This window comes from Lissotriton vulgaris, chromosome 7, assembly GCF_964263255.1.
Source record: "Lissotriton vulgaris chromosome 7, aLisVul1.2, whole genome shotgun sequence".
Taxonomy (NCBI): domain Eukaryota; kingdom Metazoa; phylum Chordata; class Amphibia; order Caudata; family Salamandridae; genus Lissotriton; species Lissotriton vulgaris.
The window spans coordinates 1,718,811,779-1,718,831,754 of record NC_141695.1 but is presented as its reverse complement, the minus strand read 5'-3'; the positions used below and the strand labels follow the sequence as shown (position 1 = coordinate 1,718,831,754).

Below are 19,976 nucleotides of genomic sequence, written 5' to 3'. Positions count from 1 at the left end.
AGTTAACAGCGCTTTATGTGGAGACAACAAACATAGAGGTGATGGCTCCACCCCAATAAACAGGCAAAATGAGCAAATAATGTGGTAAGAGAGGGTTTTATGGCCTGACCCTCCACATCACACTGTCTGGTAGATCGACCACCACCAGGTTAAGCATGCTGTGGGCCAGTCAGTATATGTTACACTCACATCTCAGACTTCTAACCCCCACCGCATGTCCCATAGTTTAACATTCTTCAATAGTGCAACTCAACCAAACCGCATTAGCATTCTTTACATTGAAAGGGATGGATAATGATGAAGATATATTAAGAGGCAACCAAATCATCTTCGGATGTACCACAGTAACATGGAAAAAGAACTTTATATATGAGGCAAACAGAAAAGAGGGGTGGCGCTTTTAAGGTTAGCCTACATGTCTTCTGAAGAGATAGGTCTTCAAATGATGCTATAGCCTCACGGTATAATTTGGCACAGGATTTACTTCTCCAAATGTCTTCCTCAACCAGAGACTCCCAAGCAGACGCACCGTCCTGCATGTTCCGTGGTGCAGTCAGTAGTGTAGTTTGCAAAACACCAGACTCTCCCCTGATGCATGGCCACTTTTATTTTTATGGATTGTTATATAGCGTGAAGTTGACCCGAAGGTATTGGGTATCAGAGCGCTTTACGCGAGCACCAGTTGCGTTACATGAGGACACATTCATGGAGTGCAGATAGTTAGGGATACTTAAAATTGTTTTCAAGCTAATCAAGTTTTATGTCAGACGAGAGAGAGAGAGAGTGTGTGTGTGTGTGTGTGTGTGTGTGTGTGTGTGTGTGTTTTCTGTGTGTGCATGTAAAATCCAGGGTAAAGTCAGACAGACACCTCACTATACCTGACAGAAAGTGTCTGTACCCAACTATTTACTACAGAATACATTTTTGGGGGGGTTGTCAGACCCCAAACACCCCACCCCCCGAAGCTACACCCCTGCCAACTTTACACAACTTGCTGGGGCTGTACAGGAGTCGTCAACAACGCACAGCAGCCTAAAGCAAGGGCACAAGGATGTCATAAATAGGTTTAGGACCTAACACATCTGAAGCACATTTGTAGCTTGACACAGATTCGAGTCAAAGGTCCTCATTTAGAGTTCAGAGAGAACTGAAAATCAAGATTCTGGAGAAAATGGAGCAGAATCTACCAGCTAAACTTTCTCCAAGATAACACCCCTACGGTGGAGAAAATTCCGCCCATGGATTGTAGCCCATATTTAGAGTTTCCCCCAGAAACTAGAGTATTTTCAGGACCATGATCTTTGCAATGCATGGTTCACTTCTCCTTTACAGCCCTTTGGCTTGGTTCATTGGTATTTTCCAAAGACGGAAGTGCAGGCAGTCTGGAAGAAGCAAAGTACTGTGATGGAAAACAATCTGAGCCACTCATAATGCTCTCCGGCTGATTGCCACTGCTGGGTCTAACTTCCTGCCTATAGACCAGAGCTTAGGGCCTGCGAGAAAACTTTATTTCACTTATAGAATGTGTGAAAGTTCCCACCAGACCAAAGAATTGTTCACAGACTTGATCATTCTAGCTAGGCCCTGGCAATCTTCCATGATGCAACTGCAAACCCTTTCTAATAATGTGTCTTCGTTCCAAGTCTAAAGCAGAATCTCTCTGTGTGTTGCTCGATCTCAGTGATAGGCAACATGTGACTTATGTTGGGAACGGCGCCATGGTCTTAATAACAACACTTCTTCACTTTTCAGCTCAGTTTTTAAATTTAGTGAGTTCATCCTTCAAAAGTTCCAGGTGGTCCTCAAAAGTTAGATTTGGTGCCCGAGAACACAAGAACACGCCAAACCCTCTTCAAATCCGGGACAGATCACAGTTATGCACATTTTAATTTTCTCTTTTCAGTATATGGCACTCTCTACATTGGTCTCACAAACTCACATCCCTTTTGTTTACAGATTAGTTCAGATGCTCCTAGAAAGCCTACATTTGTCGCTCATGTCCACTGTCTGGCCAATTTGTTGTGACAGGAGAGACTGGTGCCAACCAGGTAGAGGTTAAACCAAGTTTGGAAAAACCATCTCTTGACGCTGCAAGCCCTTGTTGATTAGGAGAAATTGCCTCTTAGCGGGGAAGAGTTTAACTTACACAGGTAGCCAGTTCCTTACTAGCTCCTGCACATAGCGCAATAGAGGAGGCAGGCTGAAAGTGTCACAGTGGAGGGTGAGGCTGCTGGCAGTCTGCCATGTACAACAAGGTGATTCTACACTGCCAAAACCAGTGGCTAAGCTGAGCCTGAAAGGACTAACACATGTCCAAGGCCTGTTTCTCCCTCAAGCCTTGCCACACCCTTTAGTCGCCCTGATATTTTGTTCAACCACCCGCTCCCATGGGAACCACCGTCAGTAGAGATGATACTATCCATGGTAAACGCATTACAGGCAGACACTGTACCACATTACCTGACCAAGAACCTGGCAGGTGAAGTCAATCCTCCACTGGTAACGTTTCTATAAAGAGTGTCGCAGTCCGGCATGGTGTCTTAGAAAGACATTTTTAGCTACATTCAAAAATACATTGTTAGCTACATTATATCTAGATAATTTTCACCCTATCCATTTGCAGCTAATCTTCTGGAGAGAGCAGGCCCAGGAATGGTTGAACACAGGGCTATCTCGAAATCAATTAGGACATTCTGTTTTCCAGCCAGGTGACCATGGCTGATTTTCATAATCAGAAATGTCTCCTGCATCAACTGGGTAGCCATGAAAGCCACCAGGAACTGGCATCACAGTTTATTCGAGGCAGCATGATCTCCCATCACAACAATTTTCCATTATAGACAACCTGACAAAATCACACAGCCGCAAGAGGTTCGCCTGTTTATTTTCACTGCACGAGTTCTGGAAAAGTGATCAAATTCTCTCTTCCTTTCTCCAATGTGCAGAAAGCATCCTCAGTTTCCAGCACCAGTGGCAATTCTTAACGTCATGAACAATGGCATCAAACGGCACTCGTAGTGCTGCAGCCGCAGGGCGTTGTATCTCCCACAGCTACTAATTCTTGCAACAGGTTGTCTTTGTCATCCGCTTCTGCTGGGTTCTTGGCCGCGTGGTCTGACAGCACCCAAAGCTGGTCATCCTCGAGCCATCTGAGGCAGTGGAAGTCTGATACTACAGAAAGTCAGCAGTGATGGAGTGGCGTGGTCCATCAGCCAATAAGTGCATGCCTTGATTAATGTGCTAGCACACTGCCCAGAGCTGGCTGTCATACACACTGGTAGCTCTCTGAACATGTGGTCTAACCTCAACCAAAGTGGGACTGTTGTGGGCAAGTGGTCAGGTGTGATCCACACTGGTGGCTCTTGAGCCAGGTGGCCTGAAACGGCCCAAGTGCATTAGTTCCTGTTCCGAGCAGTCCAGCTGCATCCAGTTGTGACGCGGATTGTTCCACAATCACCATTTCTTTAGACACATGTTCAGATATCATGGAACCTGATAGATCTATAGCCATGCTGCGTGCTATCTCCCACGCTGCTTGTTCCATACACACGTAGTATATAACCAGAGCACATAGTCCAGGAATGACCAGCCCAGAATATTTCAAACCATCATGTCCAAGAAATACCGGTGTTGGGTGGTATCAAGAATATTCGTCATTCTTGGGCCACGGCGTATGATATCACCTACTGTTGGTAGTTCTGGAGGAGCGCAGGCTCATATGGTGCAGTGCTGGTAAACGTACTGTTCAAGTTGCCTATTTCATTGTGCATATAGTCTGATATCTTCTGATGCTGGGAGTTTTTGGATCACACCTTCTGTTGAATTTCACTATAATTTCTTAGTACAAGTGGCCTAATAACGCCAAATGCTGGCCGTTTAGGGGTTAAATGTGAAAATGTTCAACGCTGTCTTGTCTCAGCCACCTAATCTGACATCCTCCAGCGCTGGTTGGCTCAGAGAAGGTTGCACCACAGCCAGCTCTTCTCGTCTTTTGGTGTCTCCCCTTCTTCCTCTGCAGGGGCAGCACCGGCAAAGAGAAGCAGAACATCTGGAGTGTTATCAAAAAAGGTACCAACATACACTATACATTAAGCACTTATTCCCAGGCACATTGCTTGCCTCTTTTTACCTCATTTTGAGCCTCTACTATCCTTCTCTGGTCACCCTCTCACCCTGCCCCTTTGCCGCTTTTGCTCAATTGCCACTACTCTTCCAACTTCCTTTTCCCTCCCCATTGTTATCCTATGTCCCTCTTTTCTTCTGCTACTGTCCCCCTCCTTTCTTTTCTTGACTTATTCCCATTCCTCTCCCCATCTCTTGTTTCCTCTCATCTCCCTTATCCTCCCTCATAATATTGCTTCTTTCTCCCTGCTCTGCAGATTGTAACTGAACCCTCCACTCTATCCCCTACATGCCTCCCCCATACCAGCAGATGCAGTTCCTTCACCTTCCTCCTCCTCCTCCTCCTCCTTCTCCGAGTCATCCTCTGATTCAGACTGCACAGCCTTCCTCTCAAACTCTGCCCAGTAACTCATCTTCACGGATGAGGATCTGTTGGCAAGAAAGTGAAAAATGACATTAGGCGATGGCGCCACGAAACCCTACGTCGAGGTAAACAAGAGCTAAAAGTACAGGGGAAGATGAGAGGTACACATCCGCAGAGACGAAGGCCTAATGCGGAAAGATGGATGAAATGTTGATGGGGACAAGGGTTTAATAAACAGAGAAAATAAATAGTGGGCCTACAGGGATGAGAGCTTAATAAGCAAGAAAGATGAGCAGTTCATTGACGGAAATGAGAGCTTAATTATGTGGAAAGATGAACAGAGCATCTAAAGGTTCCAAGGTTTAATTAACAGGGAATGATGGATGGGACATCTATGGAGGCGGAGGCAAACTTATCAGCCAAGTTGAACAGTTTGCTGACGAATCAGGGGTTTACCCACGGGGAAGAAAAATGGTGAGAAGAGGGGAAGAGGATGGTTTATGATGGTTTAAACCTCAGAGACTGATGCAGGGCACTGGGGAAAGAGAGAAGAATATCAGACGAGAAGGGATACATTAGACAACAGAAAGCATTAAGAGGATAGAAGCACAGCAGAGAGTATTGATACTGGCTTGTTTCCGGTCCAGGGAGGACCTGGCTTGGCAGTTCGGGCTGGACTGTTCCCATGAGGCACAGGGTCAAGACTGATTTGCATATGGCTGGGTCTTAAGTGGGGTGGGGAAGAAAGCTAAAGAACGATGATGGATTCAACCCAGATCTGCGACTGGGGGTGAGTGTCTGAAAAGTTTCAGTGCTCCGCCCATCATCTCCTTGTGTTTGCAGTTATAAGAATGACAGCAAGAGGGGATAAGAGATTGATTCCTATGTGGTGTAATACTGTAGCACAAACAGTGGGACGGATTGTAGAGCTCAGGTAGTGGAGGCGATACTAGACCACAGGTGGTCATTTACCTGTCAGCAGAGTTGGGGGGCACTTGCTCCCAGACGAGTAGCTCTCTCCCTCCGGTCACCCATTGGTGCAGGCCGCTAGAGGTTAACTGGGCATCCAGGCAGAGCAGTCGCGGGGTGTCGGGGCATGTCAGAGTGCCCAGGTACCGTCCGCTTTCCAGGGCTCTAACTGAGGGGAACAAAGAATGGGGCAAGGTTCAGTGGCAAAAAAACAATTGTCCATCTGCTTTTTTTGTCATTTGGTGCACCAAGGAATTGCACTAATAATGCCTCGACTGGTGAACGAATTGCCACCAAAAATCCAGGCACTGCAGGTGTGATCTTTCCCCAACCCATTCGTCACTTAGAGTGCCATGATGCTGAGGTTGTGACCTGTCACCATGCTGGTATGGTAAGCATCATGTGGGCAGTCAAATGTCCACTAACCTCCAGAAGCCCTGGCGAGTGTGATGCCCTCTCTCCAGGGATGTGGACCAGGACTACTGGTTTGGGGAGTTACACACCTCTTACCATCAGAAGCTCCTGAAATGAGTGTGGTGTATCTTTCACTTGCTAACCACCAAGGACTGTGGTGCTACCCACTGTCCTGGTTGGGGACACTCCGCTTAGTTCCAGAGCTTAATTTGAGCCGGTGGTTTCCAGTGCTTGGCACCAGCACTTAATTGCCAGCTCCCGCTCTAATGACAGTCCAACACATGGTGGTGCTGTCTGTCTAATTTTGAGATGAGCACAACAACAGTGTTTAATAAGTCAATATATATTAAAAATGAATAATACCTGCCACTCCTGCCATTATTATAGCTTTCGGTGGCCTGGAAATTCTGAACTTGCACACTTTCAGGAGTGCAATGGTCAGTAGTTGTGTTGGTACTGTCATTGGCAGAGCTGACAGGGGCAATAGGTGGTGTAGGCTGCATCGGCCTGCCAAGAAGGGCCCTGGCACTTAATACTTTACAAATTAGGCACCATCACTACACGCCATCAGGCCCTTGGCAATGCAAGGCTTCCACACTTACAGCGCGCACTCATTCTCATGGAGACTTCAGTCAGCGAGCTTGTGCCAAGTCCCCTAGCTGTGTACAAGCACTCGGTGACAATGTCGTGTTACAGTTCCACACATAAACAACAATGCCCTACAGCAAGCACGTGCAGTACGTGAGCCACCAACTAATCCTCAGGCACACCTTTTCACTGTGGACAAGCATAGTTTGCTGCAAGGCATCGCCCTTAAAATACTTCCTTTGTGAGCGAAAGTGAAGAGGGGCCACTGGGTTCACCTTCTGAGTATCAGTGAGTGTGGTCTGCTACATACCATCCATGCACCAGGAAACCTTGGGTCGTGTGTCAATTGCCACTCACCATACCCAGGACCACCACAAGCGGGTCAGAGGGCACAGACACAATTCTGAACTCACTGAACCCGCTCCTACAGCAATGAGAGAGCAGAGAATGTGACACTACTCCCCAACAACTCTTGAGCCTGCCCACTAAACGCTCGACCCCCAAACTCCAACCCCCACAACCCTCAAGGGGGCCCCTACTCCCACTTACCACCTAGTTGGAGGAGCTGGTAAATGGGAGAGGAAAATTCCTCACAGTCGGGGATAACCTTAAGGTAAGCCCGGTGTAATGGGATGCATGACGTTACAACGCATACTTTTACCACGCATGCCTTTACAACGCGGTTTTTACATCGCAAACCTTTACAACGCATAGAGCTTTGGGGCGCTGGATAGTGAAAAGTTTAATTTACTATTCCAACTCCTGTCCCCGTGGACACTAGGGAAGGTGTTGGATAGTAAATTAAACTTATTCCCTATCCTAGAGCGCCCCCCAGCGCAATGCGTTGTAATGGTTTGCGTTGTAATGGTCGCGTTGTAATGGTAGTGCGTTGTAAAAGTTTCGTTGTAAAGGTTGTTCACCGGTGTAATGTGGTTATTTCCCATTCGAACACTAAAAGTCATGACTCGATGGTGCCGGCATGAGATTAAAACCGTAATCGGTCAACTCGTAACCGACCCCTCTGTAAATATCACACTCTCACTCACCGTTGAGGTATCCTTGGCCCAGGTCAATGTTGAATCCAGTGGAGATGAGAAGTCCATCTCTGGTCACACGCACTGCGTCCACGAAACCAGAGTCTGAAAGGTGATTGGTCAGTCTGCCCAGCAGTCCTGGAAGAGGATTGTTGAACACTGCTGTTAGGGTGGCACAGTGGTTGGTTTTATCTGCTCTCATGGGTAAGTAGGGCTTGGTTTAGTGCTCAAGCGGAACAGGGCAGTGGTAAAAACATTCACCCACTGGTAAAGCTGTATTCCCCAATGTTGAAACGGATATATCAAGGCTACTGTTAAGCAACATTTATACAACGAAATTTCCATTCTGATTCTGAGATAACCACAATATTTCTGAAGGCCCCCCCTGTGACACACCACACCTTTGACTTCACCACTACATAATCCTCCTAACCTGACCAATGACATTCTAATTCTGTGTGGCACTGCATGCTGGGAATCAGTTCCCAGATGGACAAGTAATATAAAGCAACACATTTTGAATATGGCCGGGCTGCGGTCCTCCGTCGCACAAAAGGCTGTTTGAAAAATACAGTCTTCCCTTCTATACAAAGGATTCCAAGGTTCTGTATCCACTTGGAGACATCACCTTGACTATCAGGCCTCTGGCATTCCTTCTCCTTTCAATACTTCCAAAGGGATTTCCACTGGAGTTGAGGGAATCAAGCGTGGCGCACCCATATTAAAAATAAAATTAAAACAAGCAGACGAAGGCGTACTTTAGAGCATGCAATTCACCAGCAGGGCAAGTGCAACGTTAAATTCACCCAAAACTGATGGAATAGTACCCTTAAGATATACACCTTGCACACTCTCGCAAACAGCTGCCCTCCCTTGTTCTTCACTACAAATCTGAGAAAAATTCTGGAACGAGACAATGTCGGTGCTAGCTGCCGGTAAAGCATGAATTCCATCTTCAAATGATTTACTGACTGTCCGCAAATCCCAAGGGATCCTACTGAGCCGTACGTCCATGCAGAAAACTGGCAACATTTTCCTCAAATTACTCTAAAAGTGGTCTGCTCGACCCTTCCAACTCCAGATCCACATCTGTGGCAGAAAGATTGCAGGTCCAGGTGTTGCACTGAATAAAACCCCCTCCCAAGTACTTCCAACAACTCCACCAACTGTTCTGTTCAAGAAAAAAACTGAAAACCTGCCACTTTGGCAAAGCACACAACTGACTGTATCCCCTAATGTCATCTTGTTTTCGGCCATCTTTTCAGGTGCCTTAAAACGTTTGCCAAAGCTCTGCTCTTTACAAATGTCCAAAGCATTAGTAAACAAAATCCATCAAATCCAACAGGGAGAGACTCTTTTGGAGCACATCTGGGTCACCTCTTCCTACTTGAAGGCTCTCCATTATCTCCTTTAATGTACATGTAGGCTTATTCCACAGAATCAACTCCACCAATCTCCAACTTCAAATATACAATAAACAAATGCTCCAGAACAGGGGGTAGCTGGAGGACTGTCTCATCCCAAAGAGTATTACAAGACTGTTCCTCCTGCAGCAATGCATGTGGTAGAGTATGCCTCGCCTAAGCGGAGCCACAAGAACCAACATCCCCTCCTACGAATACACACGACTTTCCTTCTACACCCCCTCCCGCCAACTACGATCCTCCAACCAAGCGCTTGCTACCGTACCTCGCATCAATAAAACCACCATGGGAGGTAGATCCTTCTCCTACCTCGCAGCTAAAACCTGGAACTCACTCCCCACTCACCTTCGTCTCACTCAGAACCACCTAGCATTCAGAAAGCAACTTAAAACTTGGATATTCGACAAGTAATTCCCCACCCTCTTCAAGCGCCTAGAGACCCTCCGGGTATGTAGCGCGCTATATAAATCTTTTGACTTGACTTGACTTGACTTGACGAATTGTGATCTATCCTGCAAAACTGATCCTCTTCAGGTAGCTAACCTCACTAGGCCAAGTCCGAACCACGGAAACCGAGGGGTGCATCATATGGGTGATTTTAGATGGTGAACTGCCTACATCGACTCAATGCCATACCTATAGGAACCCACCTCCACCTTCTTCCGTACAGAAAACTCTGCCTCTACTTCCAATGACCAAAAAGGCAGAAGTGGTCTACAGCAATGGACTAGACATCAGTCCACCAAACACACAAAAAACTGTTTGGTGGATTGCAGTTTGAAAAAAAGGAAAGCAGGCAAATAATAGGGGTGAAAAAGAGGGCATTAACCAAACAACAGTAGGTCATTAAAACACCATAAGGGAGAGTCAAAAGCCCTTCAACTCACAAACCTACAGTGGTGCCAGATCCACACATTAGCAGCCCATAAGGCTGGAATTAATTTGTCTCCTCAATGAGAACTATGGGAGCCACTGAAGTTCAGTTAAGAAGAAAGATTATTTGCTCCAAAAAGGTTTTGACAAAGCACACCTCCAAGAACGGTATACCGGACTGTACAATACACATGCCAGCACTCTGAAAAGGCTTCTAGCTCTAAATGTTATGAAAATGGTTCTATCGTGTTTTATAAATATATATATATATATATATATATATAATTATATATATAAATATATTATAAATAGTTTTTCTATCGTGTTTTTTTGTTTCTGGCCTTTTTTTCTGCTTTTTTTACTCTTTCGTCTGTGATGAACTTTCATAAAGAGGTTCCGCAAATTGTAAATTGAGTTCAAATTGGATTGTGAGCTGTAACTTATAATGCTCACCTTTTATTTAATACATCCAGCTACCTGTGGACAACTGAAGAGGCAGGTGGTGCCTAGAAGGGCAGAGGCGCCCAGAAGAATATTTAATCCCCAACAGATTTTTGTTTTCAGACCAGGGAACCCATGGAGCGGTGCTGCCCATGGGTCACCAGGGTGCCATTCCACTGTTTCTTCAACTACCCGCTTCTGGGATGGGGCAAACACCACCAAAGTACCCCAGCCTGGGGAGCCCTAGATCTACCTGGAGTGGCCCTGTAAACTGATGGGCAGCAGATATACCAGGCCCCAAGAACACCACACATTCCGTTCCTTGCACTCCATGTCCACAGCAAGACAACAGCAACAAGTAGATCTACTCCCAGCCACAGGAGAGAATGCCAAGGCGATTGCACGGCTCACTGAAGCCTGACATGCAGTTGGCTATGCCGGAGAAAGTCTAGGCTAGTGAGGGTGCCTCAGAAGACCAGGGGCTGCCATGGCCCTCGCAGCGGCATCAAAAGATAAGCACTGGGGTGAAAACAGCACGCTTAAGGTTCTCGAGCCATATTAAAAATTTGTTTTTTTTGTGGTACTCCAGTAGGTCCACGGAGCACCCGAAGGTATGAAGTGTTTTTGGGGCCATCAGGAGGAAGAGCGAGCTCACATAAAGCTCACACAAGCACGTGGAACCCTAAGTCTCCTGGGGCTAAGAATGTGCGACTCTGGGAGAAATAAGGCTGATTTTCATCAGCTCCTATGGCTGACATCTTGGGAGTGGTAAATTCCTTAAAATTTAGGTTGAGGGGTTGTTCAGCAACCAAGTGTATAAACCAGAAGCATGTTGACATGTTAAAGTGTGTTTTAGGTAATATGCACATTTTTAAACAAAATGTGGAGTTAAGGATAATTTGCCATTTTTCCTGTAAAGTTCATTGTTTGATAATATTCTGAAACGTGTGTCAAAGCCAATAGGTATGGTTTTTGAAATCATATGACGGACGTTGTTATTGTTTAACATGTCAGTGGTATCACCAAAGACAGTGTTCCTCCTGTGCTGATGGTGTGTTGGCCTGTCAAAGCAAGTACACTTCACTTTTCATTAGTTGTCTGAGGTCCTCCTGAGCAGAGATTTCAAAATACTATTCCCACTGGCAGTGGAGAGGTGTGGCTCACTGGTTAGAGGCGGCAGACCCGGAGGCTGAGAACGGCCCGGGACCAGGGTTCGATTCCCGACGCGGCAGGGTTGCGGACCTGGGTCAGCGGACTGATAATTCTTGCCTCGGTGCCCACTTTGGGCAGTGATCACACTCGGTAACTCTGGGCATTAAGCTTGCCTCATCTCTACAACGGCCCCCCACAGACGCCGGGGATGCCTGGCTTCACCTTGGAGATACCCAGCAAGGGACCATCTCACAGGGAAAGCCAGGACGGGTTCCCCAGCGGTCATTCGCGCCAGGATACTCCGGTAGTAATTGAGCGCGCTACAAAACACCTTACATTTACATTTACATTTACATTTACATTAGGACTACTGTTTGGGCTACTGATTTTTCAACTGTAATCTGTGTAGTTATTTCTGATTCTATTCATTGTTTTAGCTTGTGGGATTTACAGTAGGCATCTTTTTAAATATAAAAGCACTGATGGACAATGATTTATAGAATGTCATTATGTGCATTATTCAGTTATGTTCCCCCACCCACATCACCTTCATGAAGGAGGCGTGGACTGCTCCTGTCCCTACCTTGAGTCTCAAGCACTGAAGGTGTACTTGGCTTTCAAGGTGAGGTGATCACAGGATGTTGACACAGTGGTGGCTAACAAACTTTAGAATTGGTGGGGCATACATCCAAACCTGAACTGCACGGCGCAAGCGAGGCACTATCGCGCTCTTTTGAGCAGCGGAGTGGCTCCTTCTCTAAGACATGAGTAAGAGCAGAAATTCTAACCCCCGCATCTGACCTTTTAGCCCTTTAACATGGACAAACATGATAGCTGCACTGGTGAAGTGTGTTGCACTCTTCATTCTTAGCATTACCAATAATTCAAGAATCAGTGCCTCCTGTGTCTGTCCGTGAAGAGGTAGGAGGCAGTCAGGGTCGGATTGGTAAGGTGGGCACTCGGGCAATGGCTGAGGGGCCAGTATCCGAGTGGGGGGAGTGGCCGATTTGGGCGGTGTCTGTGTTCGGATGCCGCCAGCAGCCCAGTGGGTGCCTGAGTGGACTTTCTGGAGGCAGATGGGCGGAGGAATCACTCCCTTTTATCAACGTGGCAAAGGTGTCCCTCCATTTCTCTCGCTGGGCCGGCCACTTTAATGTGTGCATACTGAGCGGGGGCAGGGGGTCTGAGCAGAAGTGGCCTCACTTGTTTTCTGGTTGGTTTCACCGTGTGAACTAATCTGTACATTATTTTGCGGAAAGGTAATATGCAAATATGGGCCACTTTTTTTAGCGTGCCCGGGCCGAGTTTTAATCCCAATCCAAACCTGGAAGCAATACCACTGTTCTGTCTTTGGCTCCGTGAATATTACTTATAAGAGACGTGTTCAGAATTGTAAAGCTGTGGTTAGTGTAGATGGGCCAAATCCAGAAAGGAAAGTGAACATTTGGAGACAAAGAAGCATGGAGACAGAAAGGAAGGTCTCTCAGTGACACAAGTATACAAGGGAGGGTCTAAGCTCTGACCTCCCATGTCAAACAGCAACAGAGAATGGCTACAAAACCCGCGGAGTTTGAGCGTAGTCACGCTGATGTAAGTACCCTACCTGGGGACGTTTTTGAATCCTTTACCTGTGCATGTTTTACCTCATCTTTGCCCTCACTTACTTGACCACTTCCGTCACGTCACCGTCATCGTAATGTGTAAACGCTCCTACTCATTTTTCATTTTTCCGCTACTGCTTGTATATCACGGAACCTTGTTTCTGTCTCACGATGGCTTCATATACTGGGTGACTCCGGGCTTTCTCGGGATATAGCTGATTTTTTTGACTCTACCCGCACTTCTCCCTTTTGCTTATTCCTTATGATCTTATGTTGATTTTTGTCCCTTTTTGTATTATGTTAATTTAAAATGCTTACAGACTTAGCATGTTTTTAGCCGTTTGTAACAGGAACAGTTAGTGAGTTATTTTTTCTGATTTTCTTGTAGAGTAATCACCTGACGAAGGGCGGAGCCCGAAATGCATCGGGATGTGTGATTTATTTGTCTCAACATGTCAATGACAAAGACATTCTATGAACTCAGTTAATTCAATGATTTAGATTGAAAGTATGCACTTAATACCAACCAAATAAATCTTGAAAGATGGCAGAATAATTTTGTCGCTGTCGCATGAACTTTTTGATCAATCTACGTGTTATGGAATAAGACCTGTTGGTCCCCCCTTGTTGTGCTCAGAGGTGCTCTCTCCCCAGAAGGGGGAGCTTTGTAATAGTTGCTTTGGATGTTTCACTGCCAGGCCAGACAGTGATTTCCTCTAGGCAGCACACTACACTCCTTTACAACCCTTCACCTTTGGACAATCAGCTGTGTGAGTTCCCTCCCACTTCAGTTATTACAAAACTCAATTGTCAGCTCAATTCCAAATTTCATTTGTAAAAGGGTTTTAATTGCAAAGCTGAGCTCACAAACTCTGGTGTGGACGAGGTGGACTTGCAGCTGCGAATTGCAAATGTCATACGCATTAGCTGATCTAGCCCTCTTTCCCTCCACAAGAAGGCCGGGCCTGGAAGGACTGCACAAGTCTGTTATAAGGTATTCCTGTTTGACTCCACCTTCCTCAATCGTGTAACAAAGTGGGATGTGGTCAGTAAAGCTTGATGGTCCACCCGACCCTATGATGAGGGGTAAGGGTGTGGAAAGCAGGGCCGCCTCAACAGCATTACACGCTCCAAGCAAAGCAGTGCACTGGGCCCTGCCTGCACAACCACTCACAGGAATAAAAATGTTTAACGAAAAATCAGTGTTACATTCTGATCTGCATGGGGCCCGGGCAACTGCCCAGCATGCCCATGCGTTAAGACGGCACTGGTGGTAAGTCTGAGGTGACCGACGGGGAGCCCGGCTCATGGTTTCCGTCTGCAACGCCCGAGACTCTAGCTACAGGCAGCGTTGTGGCTTGCAGACCTACCTCATCTACTGAGGTGAAAGTGAAGGGCTGTACAGCAGTCAGCCCAACATCTATACCTCATTCCTGGCAAACGCCTGCACACAGGATCTTCAGAAAGTCTAGCAACAAAGAATAGGAAGTCTGGCATTGTTGATTAGGTCTTGGACTTACAAAACTATATAATCTATTACGGTTGCACATTTTTGGTTGGGGAAGAGGCCCAAAGTTTTAAATGACCAGACACCCTGATGTGGAAGTGAGGGTAAAGTGCTGAAAGGGTTGCCTGGATTTCAATTTGCAGTGATAATAGTACATGGACAACCCCAGTTGATGCAATTGAGGCCCAGTAACTCATGGTTGCAATTTCCTCTTCACAAATCACCCTAGCCCCCCACCCCCTCATGGATAAAGCCCCAATGCAAATAGGGGGGTATATTCTATCTTTTCACATATGAGTCTCATCCAAAGGTTAAAAGCAGAAGTCAGAGCCTATACCCACCTGACCTGGAGCACCTCGCAGTAACACACTCTCACCTGTTTTCCAGGACAACACCTTGATGTTGGTGCCTTCATCGCCGTAGTAGAGTGGGTCCCCGGCAGCCGCTGCAGTGAGGCATCGAACAGAACGGATTCTAGAGGTGTTCTGCTCCGTGGCATATACAAGGCGCAGGTAGGCACCTGCTTGCAACTGCCAAACCTTCACAGACCCATCTTCTGAGCCGCTGAAGAGGTAGCCACCATTCTCCTGGTTTGAAAGATAATTGGGGGTGAGATGGTGCACAGATGTCTGGGCTTCTCTAGAGAGACAGATGAAAGCATCAGAATGTCTTCACATAGTCATATTACACCTGTGTATTTGGGGAAACAAGGGCAGGGAGAGACTGTGGGGTAGAGGGTGGTGCTCCCTAGGTCAAGATAGTTTATATTTAAGGCTTTCTGTTTCACATTTTAACAGATTTATACAGATAAATACAGACAGAAAACCATTTATTTTCTTGTCTGTATTTTTGAATGTTGAGTTGCTTTTTAAGTGATTCTAAATACACTTTGTCATGACTGCCAGGCCAATAGCTGTGTTGGAATGATAACCCCTTCGATGCTAATGACAGAACGGTTCCGTCATCAGCATCGGCTGAGCTATGCTGATGACGGAACCGTTCCGTCATGACTCCGCCCGCGCAAGGCAGCATGGGCAGGGAATTCGCGCCGCACGGATGCGGATAAGTAAGGGGGTTAAAAAAGAAAGGAATTCTAGTAAAGTGGCTTAAGCAGCAGTAGATACGCACAAGGCTGATACTGAAATGTGCATATTTTCATATAAGTGCATTGATTTATATTCTGCGGGTGTTCATATCACTGAAACCTGGCAAGCACTCAAGCATGACTGCATATTTATGGGTTTAATAAATGTGGAAACATACCAGTTTCAGCTTAATTCTTTTACTAACCCCATAATAAATAGGGATAAGAACAGATAAAAATAGCAAAAAAGAAATAGGAATAAAAAAGACAAATACCATAAAACCGGGAGCCCTACTCGTATTTTTATGATCTTGGATAAGTCCGCGGTTGCATCTCAATGGCATGGCAGTAGAACCTGCATCTATTCGCCATCTATGTTCCTCCATGACTAGTAACCCAACAATGCTATGGGTGAGTCCACTGTTCTTCATACCCAGTTTTTTAGCACATTACAAGTTGTTCAAAAGAAATGAAGTACCAACAGATTTTGATGAGCCACGCAAGTAGATGACGTGACTGATGAATGCACAGTGCTTGCATTCACCTGACCCCAGAAGCAGTACTTGTTCTGGCAGCTTCAAGATATGGTCGTATTTGCAAATGAGGCTGTACCACAGCAGGTTGAGAGGGGTAGTGGTGGTGGCCAGTAGTGGTGCGTTATGGTGTGTTGGTTGTCTTTTCTAGAAACTAGTGTACGATGAATCACATTTTAAGCAGTTCAAAGAACAAACCCAACATTGGGGCGAGAATGCGGGCCTCCTCTAAACACATCAGCCCCGCCGGCTTACCCCGGGGCCGCGCAGGGAGGCCCTGAAGCGCACACCTGAAGCGAGGTAGGGACATAAGAGAGAGACATGAAAACATGCAACACAAAAACAACTATAGAGCTGCCAAACCTGGCAGTGCTTTGGGGGAATAAGAGATCATTCTCAATTCAAGAGAGAGAAAATATTGAGGGTAGGGGCTTCCAATAGTGAGAGATGACACTAAACAAAATAAGGCACTCTTTTTATGTTCTATGGCAAGAATGTACATATTTTGTTTTGCGGGTAAACTAGTTCCATGTCTGCAGGGTGAGTATTCACTGTCATAGTCTAAGACAGACTTCTCCAACCAGTTGCTTGTGAGCTATTGGTAGCGCTCCGGCTACCTAAAAGTAGCTCTCCTGGGTGCAGCTTAGCCTACTAAATTAGAAGCTTTTGCTTAAGCTTATGCATTCATATATTTACATTTGAAAAGCGTGTATTCAAGTTGAAAATGTGTGTATTTTCAGAAATCATAAGCTGATGATTGAGAAATAAGGTTGAATTTCCAAATTATATTTAATGCTCATATTTAAGTGATAAACCATGCTCCATCGGGGAGACCTATTACTCATATTGTTACCTTGGTACCAGTGGTACTGCAGCTATGTCTGTTATCTATTACCCATATAGAGGCATTCAACACTGATCTAGCCTTTGTTACAGCACTCGTGGCAACCCTGCCTGATAAACGGAGGTAAGCGCTGCTGGTAATCCTACATGGGGTGGCCACTAATGTAACGATGTTTGTTGTGGCCACAATGACACCACTAATAATGTTAGTAGCTCGGGATGATTTACAGTAAACATAAGTAGCTCTTAGTATAGAAAAGGCTGGAAACTCCTGGTCTAAGGAATGTGACAAGAAAAAGATTGGAAATTATGCTGGATGGAAAATCGGCTGCACTGAAGACTCACGCTAGCTAGTTGACAGATGGAGTTTCGAGCAAAAGGTGTGGACCCCTGCCCTAGACCATCAGAAAAGATGAACAACTTGGGCATGCACGGCAACGGGTTATCACTAACGGTGCACTAAAATAAAGCTTGAAATGTCAACGTTTTCCATCTACAAATCTTGATGTACATAGAGAAGTCAGCAACAAAACTGCTCTCAAGCACCGAGTGGAGGGATCATAGGACATGGGCCTGCAGAGGAGTGACCCGCCGTGTACCAAAACGAAGAAAGCTAAGGAGCAAGACTACTCAGGTTCTGGGAGAGGAATACTGAGAATGTCTCCAAGACTGACTACAACATGTAGGTTTCTGAAAGTTCTTGAAAACACACAATTAAAAAGGTAATGTTTCATCACAACTGTTGCCCTCTACAAATTCAAAACTATACTAAACCCCAGGACAGCGAGGGCCTCCAGAGTGACACTCATTGATGGAGAAGAAAGGGGAAGAGCATGTGTGGTGAGTTTGAGAAGGAATGTAATGGAGAGTGAAATCCCCTTGTGGCCTAGGAAAGAGTGTTGCGTTGGTGGAATAGAGCGGAAGAGGTCTGCAGGGTGAAGCACACAAGGCTGAGAAGGCTCTGGTGTTACCTCGAGTGCGGTGACAGTCTCCGAGTGTGCTCGCTCCGACTGTCGGTTCTCTCTGGTCACCGGATCCCACACCTCCACCTTACCTGCCTCTAAGAAGAAGACACAAGGATGTTGGTGCCAGGTCTATTCGGAAACATATAAACCCACAGGTAGCTAAAGCACTGAGAGCTCTTTGTGGACTTAAGGGCAAAACAAACCTGATCCGGAGACTAGGAGGCCGGACTCCTGCAGGCAACGAAGGGCAGACACTCCACAGAAGGTGTAAATGTTCACCACTGCAGCACCTGGGTGGGAGAAGGAAACACTGTCAGGAATCAGCGCTCACACCGATTGAACGACCAGAGGGTGCCGGGGTATACCTGCTCCCTAGAACCTTTACACACCAGTTACTGAACCTTCACATACCTTCGTGGAACAATTCACAGTAGGTCCATGAGCCCGGCATGACTGCTCCCCTGCATTCGTACATGACTGCTTCCCTGAGCCCCTACGTGCTTGCTTCCAGTGACCTCACATATTAATGTACTTTAGATCTTCTATGTCAGCCTTCCTACAGCTGTACACACCTACTCCAAAGCCCTCCTACACATCTCGTCATGACCCTTTCAAGCTGGCTACTGAGCCCTTGCATGTCTGCTCCTCTCAGCCTGATCCCATAAACACTTGTTTCTGAACCATTACACGTGGGCTGAAGGTCCCTACATGTCTGCCCCAGGGCCCTTATAGGCATGCCCCTGTCCCTTTACACGTGTGCCTCACCCGTTAGATCCTTCCCGGGCCGGTACATGCCTGCGCTGCTTCCTGAACCTTAAAATCTATTTCCACCAAACGGTCCACATTTGTTGCCCTAAACCATTACATGTCTGCTCCCCGTGAGTGCATCATGTATGAGTGCCTCAATGCAATAGAGAAGTGTGAGGTAACCACAGGAAAAGGGAGCAAAAACGTATCCAGATTATTTATTTCAATTGTTTCTCCTGTGCCCCCCCCCCCACTCCCTTTGAACTCTGCCCAGAAGCTGGCTTGGCACAATCGGATGTCCTCAGAGAAAATCAAACTTTACAGGTAACAAACAATTAACTGTGTGCAACTGATGGAATGAGGGCCTGCTCATACAGGTGTAAGTGAAACAAAGCCCTGTCACAACCACTGAAGAAAAGGTGCTCCTTTGTTCTTTGGCTTGCACGCCTTTTTAATGTTGCATTTTCTCTCTATGGGTGTGCATGCCTTTCACTCTGAAGAGCAACTGCCAGGTTTTTTTTCTCCACAAACTGGGGACATTTCCACCTTCTCAAAAGGATCTTTGTTGCCAATAAGCTCCCAGTTTAATAATCACCCTGCAATCTGGAGAACCATTCCTCTTTGAAATGATTTCATGGATAGAGAGAGATCCAGCTACGAGGCAAGACATCAGAAGACGTTTAAGGGTAACTCGCTGCAAAACAACGCCTGGATGTCTCTGTGATAAGGACCGGAGAAGAGGACAACAGATGAAGACTCTTAAGTTGACCATGGCCTCCAGCAGTAAAAGTGATTTAAATGGGAAACAGGGCCAGGTACTCTCCAGTAAGGTGAGCCAGATCAGTGGATCTTAACCTTTTGACTTCCTTGGACCCCACTGAATCAATACTGGAATCCAGGAACCCCTCAGGGTCATTATTGGAAGCTGTGGACCTTTGGTCTAAGCAATTTCTATGATTTGAACTTCAAAACATACACTAAAATACAAAAGCAAGCATACACCAAACATATTCTCAAATATTGAAATATTTTGTATAATTCACAATCAAATGTAGAAAAAGTTTTCACGATTTCATTTTTGCTTCTTTATTTGTATATAATGTATTCACTTAAATGTATTAATTTTAATATTATTTAATTTTGTATTACAGTCGAGGACCCCCGAAGTTATCCTCACAGACCGCGAGGAGTCCTTGGACCACAGGTTAAGAACCGCAGAGCTAGATAACAATTGCAAATAAAGACAATTTCCACTTCGCGCAAAAGGCAGTACTAATTATACTTATATGGGTGTATCTTGTTGTCGTCTTTCAAC

The 19,976-nt window shown here is 46.0% G+C and overlaps 1 protein-coding gene across 1 annotated transcript in view; it reads right to left on the bottom strand.

The window, feature by feature from the left end:
* Nucleotides 1–1,755: 1,755 nt before the first annotated feature.
* Nucleotides 1,756–19,976, bottom strand: part of LOC147706411 (uncharacterized) — a 147,789-nt gene continuing 129,568 nt past the window's right edge. The window contains exons 9-15 of the mRNA XM_086932911.1: nt 18,118–18,204; nt 17,921–18,009; nt 14,866–15,076; nt 7,504–7,629; nt 5,459–5,624; nt 4,448–4,551; nt 1,756–4,012 (exon numbers count right to left, since the gene is read on the bottom strand). Coding sequence (XP_086789037.1) covers nt 3,954–4,012; nt 4,448–4,551; nt 5,459–5,624; nt 7,504–7,629; nt 14,866–15,076; nt 17,921–18,009; nt 18,118–18,204 — 842 coding nt within the window. The 3' untranslated portion in view covers nt 1,756–3,953. The remainder of the gene's footprint in view (nt 4,013–4,447; nt 4,552–5,458; nt 5,625–7,503; nt 7,630–14,865; nt 15,077–17,920; nt 18,010–18,117; nt 18,205–19,976) is intronic.